At 32.9% G+C, this 6,935-nt stretch overlaps 1 protein-coding gene across 1 annotated transcript; it reads right to left on the bottom strand.

The window, feature by feature from the left end:
* Positions 1-1,270: 1,270 nt before the first annotated feature.
* Positions 1,271-5,269, bottom strand: LOC126979774 (serum response factor-binding protein 1). Its single transcript, XM_050829306.1, has 3 exons — positions 5,107-5,269; positions 4,877-5,038; positions 1,271-2,622 (listed from the first exon to the last, which is right to left on the bottom strand). Exons 1-3 carry the CDS (start codon positions 5,143-5,145, stop codon positions 1,351-1,353), a joined length of 1,473 nt encoding a protein of 490 aa, XP_050685263.1. The 5' UTR covers positions 5,146-5,269; the 3' UTR covers positions 1,271-1,350.
* Positions 5,270-6,935: the final 1,666 nt, after the last annotated feature.

Genomic DNA, 6,935 nt, shown 5'->3' with positions numbered 1-6,935 from the left:
ACTCAAGTTTGCGCGTTTACCACTAAAAAAAACCCATTTGCCGTACCGTTCGAGAACACTTCCCTTAAAGCCTCGCCTAGTATCGGAATACTGGGTTTCGAAATCTCGAGCAATTGCCAATTCCGTGGCCATCTGGAGAGCAAAGCCAAACAGGCTTCAAAGAAACTGGGCGTCATAAATAGAGCACGGCAATACTTCAAGCCGGCCCACATTCTAGCGCTCTACAAAGCGCAGGTCCGGCCTCACATGGAGTATTGCTGTCATCTCTGGTCTGGCGCACCCCAGTATCAGCTCGATCCATTTGACCGCGTGCAACGCAGAGCAGCTCGAATTCTCGGGAACCCAGTACTCTGTGAACGGCTGGATCATTTGGCGTTGCGTAGAGACGTCGCTTCATTGTGTGTTTTCTACCGCATCTATCACGGGGTGTTCCGAAGAGCTGTTCAACCTGATTCCTGCCGCCGAATTCCACCTTCGCACGACACGCCACAAGTTAGGATTTCATCCCCACCATCTGGATGTGTGGCGGTCCTCCACAGTGCGGTTTTCAAGGAGCTTTCTTCCTCGTACAACGAAGCTGTGGAATGAGCTTCCGTGTGCGGTGTTTCCGGGACGATACGACATGGGTACCTTCAAGAAAAGCGCGTACACCTTCCTTAAAGGCCGGCAACGCTCTTGTGATTCCTCTGGTGTTGCAGGAGTGTGGGCGGCGGTGATCACTTAACACCAGGTGACCCGTACGCTCGTTTGTCCTCCTATTCCAAAAAAAAAAATATATATATATATATATTATTCTTTCTTTTAACTTTTCTTATATTTTTATGTCTATATATATGATTGAACTTAAATTTTTTTTTTTTACAATTTGGCGAGGATATTTGGACAGCCCTAGCACAGACTTTGGTGTAAATGGACTGCCAGTTGCAATCACCAGCCTTAAGTTTTTAGTCTAATGCTTTGGTCTATAAGTTATGGTGTAAATGGTGTTCACTTTTTTAAGTCTTTTGCAGTTTCTGGGGAGAGTTGGGCTTCATCCTTTGTATATGCTCAAATTGGTTTTTACAATATTTCAATTTCATTTCCAAAAATTATTTCTCAGACCTGAGAAGGATAGGCTGTCGAAAATCAGCAGGTCTCCTATATCAAATTCTTATCTTAAAGAAATTAATTAAATAAGTCACTTATCAGTTCTTTATATGCAGATGAAATTGTGGGGAATAGCTTGTAATCAATATATATAAATGATATGTTATATATTAAATAAAATGAATTTATGTTTATCAAATTATAATGAACTTATATTTCCTCTTTTTAAAAATTAAATACATTATCTTTTGATTGAATTTTAAATCAACTATTGTCAAAAACAATCTTTTTTCCCAGAAATGGTAAGATTGACGATTGCTTTTTCTTTGCCTCCCAAGATGGATGCAATTTTTCTAGTTTTTCCTCACTTTCTAAATTTTTTAATTTATTTTGGGCAAAATTATCATTCTTATGTCTGTGTAGTCCATTTTCATCTTTTCTAAATTTTTTTGTACTACTTATTTGGTCCTGATCAGCAGAATTAAAACGTGAGTTAGTTTTAAAATTATCTCTTCGTGGTTTAGTACTATTTTTAGGAACATGACCAAACATCACAGCTCTTCTATACTTTCTGTTTCCCTGTTTATGAACTTCTTTCACTTCATCTGGTGGTCTTGGCTCAGCAACAGATAAGTAATTATCGCCTGTAGATGTTATAAAGAAGGGATCAACTACTTTAGCTACAGCAGGTATTGGTTCATCTAAATCTTTATGGAAATTTCTTTTCCGTATTTTTTCTTTAATGTTCTTATTTTTTTTGTTTGCTTTTCGTTTTTCTGGCTTCTTCTTAGTGTTCTCATGCACTGGTGTAATTTTCGTTATATGTTCATGCTTTAGCTTTACAAACTTTCCAAGTTCATTATCTATCTCTTCTTCACTTTCATCTCTATCACTAGTAGATGCCTCTGAATTTTTTTCTTCTTCATCTGAAGAATCTTTGTTACCTGACTGGCAACTGTCTGATATTACTGCATCATTATCAATTTCACTTTGAATATCAGAACTACTTTTAAAGGTTTCATTTCTCTTCTCCCTATTACCTTTGTTTTTATTTTTTTGTTTTAGTTTAACATTGTCATTAGTAACATCTATTGTCTTTTTATCATCACTTTTAGCATCAGCTATATCACTGTCCAAAAGTAAATTTTTGATATGTATATCTATTATTTTATTTTTCTGTCTTGGTTCCTTATCATCATGATTAAATTCGGTTGTGTCAATTTCAACATCATTTTGATCATCCATATTTCTAGTATTTCTATCTTTATTCCTCTGTTCTTTGTCTTTCTTTTTATTCTTCTGTTTATCAAGCATTTCTTTCTTTAGCTTTCTCCTCTCTTGTCTTGACATAAGCAAGTCATTTATGGATATATTACCAAACTTTTCTTTTATTAACTTGTATTTGTCTTGCAGAGACTTGTGAAGTAGTAGCCTAGCACAGGCTTTATCTTGGTCTACTGTAGGCTTATTTAAATGATCATTAAGACTACCTGAATGTGTTATAATAAATCGGGCTATAATCCGTGGCTTGAGTTTCTGTAAATAGATGTTTTATTTAAATTTTATATATGATAAATCTCACAGTATAAGAGTGTCATGAATGTGCTTAGTAGATGCCACATCTACTAAGCACATTTATGACACTTCAACTTCAATTTCAATTAAGTAAGCAAACTAGCAGCAACAAACTACCTGTTAATAATAATTATCACACATCTGTATGTTAGTTTCTATTCTTGGAAGCGGTTTATAGGGCTCTAGTTCTTATGATCTAAGGAATCGTTACAATCATAGGAAAAGTATTCCCAACAGTATAAAAAAATTACAATCTGTTATACAAAATATACACTGCTACACACTTATCTCTCACAGGTACAAACATAATATGTAAGCATATTCATGCTTACACAGAGACACTAATAACAAGGTAAGATGTAAGTCATTGAGATAAATGAATTGTTGATGTGAAATATATGTTTAATAAAAAAAAAAGGAGATTAGAATTCAGTTGGAAAAGTGTGTAACAGATATATATCATATATCTTACAAAATAATTCTAAACCTAAAAACATGTTTTTATACTGAATTATAAAACATTGTTTATTGACACCAATATTTAGTTTGAAATATATGAAATATGAAAACTATTTATTTTAGCTGGTGTGGTCTACCATATACCATTGATATTAATTAAATGTATATAAATATCAATGCTAATAAGTTGCACTATTTTGTTACATAATTATAAGTTCTGTTTGATTTCTTTATATATATCTTACATTATCATCTTTGAGGTTTTTTAGTGTCAAAAAACTCAAACTATGCAGCCCTGAAGTGCAGATATTATAAAAGATATTATCTAAAGTTAGATTAAACATTTCAATAGAGCTATTAGTACCACACATGTTGGCAGTTTTTTAGATTAGCCCAGCTTTCCAATGAGGTAATGCTGCCAGTATTCTTAGTACATTCCATCCTTATAATGATAGTTGTCATTACATTGTCATAGGAGAATTATGTCGAAAATTTAATAAATAAGTTCAACATGGCTGAATGTTAGCCAGTATCAACGCCCATGGAGACTGGTCTGAAATTAGAGAAGGGTAATGGAGGAAGAGAGATGAATATACCATTCCAAATGTTAATTGGGTCTATAATCTACCTGGCCGTCGCCATAAGACCACGTTAAATGTTTGCCTTTAGTTATTTGAGCCAATACAATACATGTTTTGATAATACACATTGGGAAGCTGCAAAAAGGGTGATTAGTTATTTAAAAGGAACGAAGAATGTAACCATCAGATATAAAAAATCAGAAATGGCACTAACAGGCATGACTGACGCTGACTGGGGGGCATGTACCATTGACCATCATTCATATACTGGTTATATTTTTAAGTATGGTGGTGGCCTTGTCAGTTATGTAACAAAGAACAGTGGCTTTGTCAACAGCAGAAGCAGAATATATGGTGATGACAGAAGGAACAAAGGAAGGCACTTGAAATATCTACGATCTATAATGATAATTTGGCTGCACAGATGTTAGCAAACAATCTCATGTCTGGTCAGAGGTCGAAACATATCAGTAAAAAGGAACATTTTATATGTGACTGTGTCCAGAAGAAATTAGTGACTATCCATTACAAGAACACAGAACATAATATGGAGGCAGACCTTTTTACAAAGGCATTACCACAACCAAGATTGCAAAAGCTTCTAAAGATGATTGGAGTCACTCAGACCTAAAGGTCATTGTGAAGGGGAGTGTCATAGAGGTCTTACTCATAGATTAAAAATAGTAAATTTTGGCTACTATGACTACAAAGTTAGTTATTAGAGTTATTACTTTGTCATGAAAATAAAATGTTGTAATTAATTTATAAAATTGGTTTCTTATATTTAATAATGTGGAATGCACTGATTTACTCATAGTCTACTGCTGATACTCTGCTCTATCTCATATAACAATAGTTTTAAATAAACATAATGATACTATTGTAAAAATAGCAAAGGCAGCAAATGTCACAAGTATATCAGTCTGGGTGTTATCTTTGTGATGTTTGATATTTAGGCTGCTAGGTCCAGAGGTAGAGATATTGTTCACTTCTATATACTGATAGTTTTTACTACATGTAGCCAGATAAAAAATTCTTATCATAGTTGCATAATTAAATAGTAATGTACCTAGTGATCTTAATACTCTCCAACTATTCATAAGATATTGAGATTGGTTTAGCAATGTTTGAGTTCACTTCATAATAATTATTCTTTATGGAAATTCGGTAAATACCTTGATAATTAACACTTCATTAACAGCTGATTCTGCTTTACGTTTCAATTTATCTTTTATATGATCAGGTGCTTTCTTTTCATTAAATGTTTTGGCTTTCCTAGTCAACTTGTGTATTGTTTGAATCTTTGCCTGATTTAAAGGTTTTTTAAGGTGAATAACCTGAAAATTACATATAGGTTTATTATACTATGCTATAAGCTACAATAATAATTATTTAATGTATTAACCTCATTATTAAATGCCTGCTTCACTGCTCCAACCTCCATTTTATTTAATTTATAAAAATAGTAAATACACACAGTCTTATATAATATAAATTATTGAATAATTATAGAATAGGTTTATGAAATAAGATTTAACAAATTCGGAAATGGTGACCGGTGACACTCAGTGCTAAGGGAACACATGTTTATGACACTATTGACATTTAACACAATTTTTTTTTTTTGGATTTTATGGCCTCGTCACGAAACCTTTGAGCCTGTCACATCACAGATCATGGTCCTTAGAATATTGACACTATAAAATGCCTTAAAATTAAAATGAGATTTTTTTATTATATTTTTTATCAATATTTGTAATGTAATGTATAACAAGAGACTTGATCCTACAGATAAAGTATCCAAACAGTTTTGCGGGACTATGTTAGCTTTTAAGATTCTTTCTGTAAGTGATTAATAGTATAAATAAATAAAAAAACTAATAATATTCTTAGTCATTGTCAATGATCACAGACCGGTCTAGAGCAAAGAGAATTTAAGCACTATGTTCAGTCTAGCGTACAGACCGTTTTATTACTTAAATCACAAACTTTAAACTTTTTATAATGGACAGCTTTACGGGTAGTATATTTAGTAAAGCTAACTTTAATTACAATTTTATAGCAAATCAATTATAATATTTATGACAGACAGCTAATATAAAAGTACTTACTCGTTGAAAGAATTGCGCTTACTGTTACTAGTAACTTTAACTACTCATTTCATAGGAGATGAGTTTGAGATTAAAACGTGTAATGCTTAGAGCATGCTGAAACAGTCAACTGACTACTGAGTATTAGTTCGACGGATGAAGTGAAACAAGTGAGTTTTTTTTATTTATTTATTCGTTTATAAGACACGGTTTTTCGGATGCTGAAAAGATACACTACAATTGTGAATTGAATAACTAAAAAATATGAAAAGTTTCTTCAATAGATTCCACTCTCGCACTAATAAAGCTTTTATATCGACGTTCGGACCGCTCGCTGCGCGGACTGTCTACTCGAGCTAGGTGTCAGATTTTCTAGCGTATAAACGAGAATTTTATTTTATTTATTCGGGTCAACAAACAGTAGCACGCAGTGCTTAGAAAAAATCAGTAATAATATAAAAAAGTAATACTATACATGCTACCCACTACGTCAACCACATAATTATTAATTAATACTTAATTACAAAAGTTACATGTATGTATAGCAGTGTAGATATAAAAAATATATTCGTTTAGTTTTATTCTTATTATTCTACAGGTTTAGTCTAATATATTCTTCTTAAGATAATCCATGACCAGCTTTTTGAAAGACCCCACACGAGTGGAATAAATATCAATATTGCCAAAGCACGCATTATATGAGTGTGTCATTCTCTATAGTGGTGAACGCTCGCCAGAATTTGTACGACATTTTATAGTAGCAAACAGTTTATGCGTTTGATTATTGCGTACATGACTTCTAACTGGTATTTTGTAACAGAGTTTACGAGTTAAAGGAATACAGTCGTATTTATTATGACACAGATCAAATAAGAGCATAGCTTCAAGTTGTTTGCGCCTTGACTGCAAGTCAAGTATACTATATTTTTCAAGAAGCTGGTCATAAGGAAGGTAGCTTCCCGTACATTTATAGTGCATCGTCCGTAAAAAATTTTTCTGTACAGTTTCTATTCTCTTAACATATTTATTATAATGGGGATTCCAGATACACACAGCATATTCGAGTTGTGAGCGAACCAGTGATTTATACAAATTTTGATATGTAGCAACTCTATTGAAATTAGTACCGGTCCGCATTATAAAT

This window comes from Leptidea sinapis, chromosome 1 (genome assembly GCF_905404315.1).
Source record: "Leptidea sinapis chromosome 1, ilLepSina1.1, whole genome shotgun sequence".
Taxonomy (NCBI): domain Eukaryota; kingdom Metazoa; phylum Arthropoda; class Insecta; order Lepidoptera; family Pieridae; genus Leptidea; species Leptidea sinapis.
Note: the sequence above shows the minus strand (reverse complement) of the source record. Positions and strands in the feature narration are given on the sequence as shown.

Excerpts from the sequence above, each read along its gene's own strand:
- LOC126979774 (XM_050829306.1), bottom strand. The coding sequence starts at position 5,145 with ATGGAGGTTGGAGCAGTGAAGCAGGCATTTAATAATGAG. Across the intron at positions 5,039-5,106 it reads AGCAGGCATTTAATAATGAG|GTTATTCACCTTAAAAAACC; the intron begins GTTAATACATTA and ends TGTAATTTTCAG. Across the intron at positions 2,623-4,876 it reads ATGAAGTGTTAATTATCAAG|AAACTCAAGCCACGGATTAT; the intron begins GTATTTACCGAA and ends ATCTATTTACAG.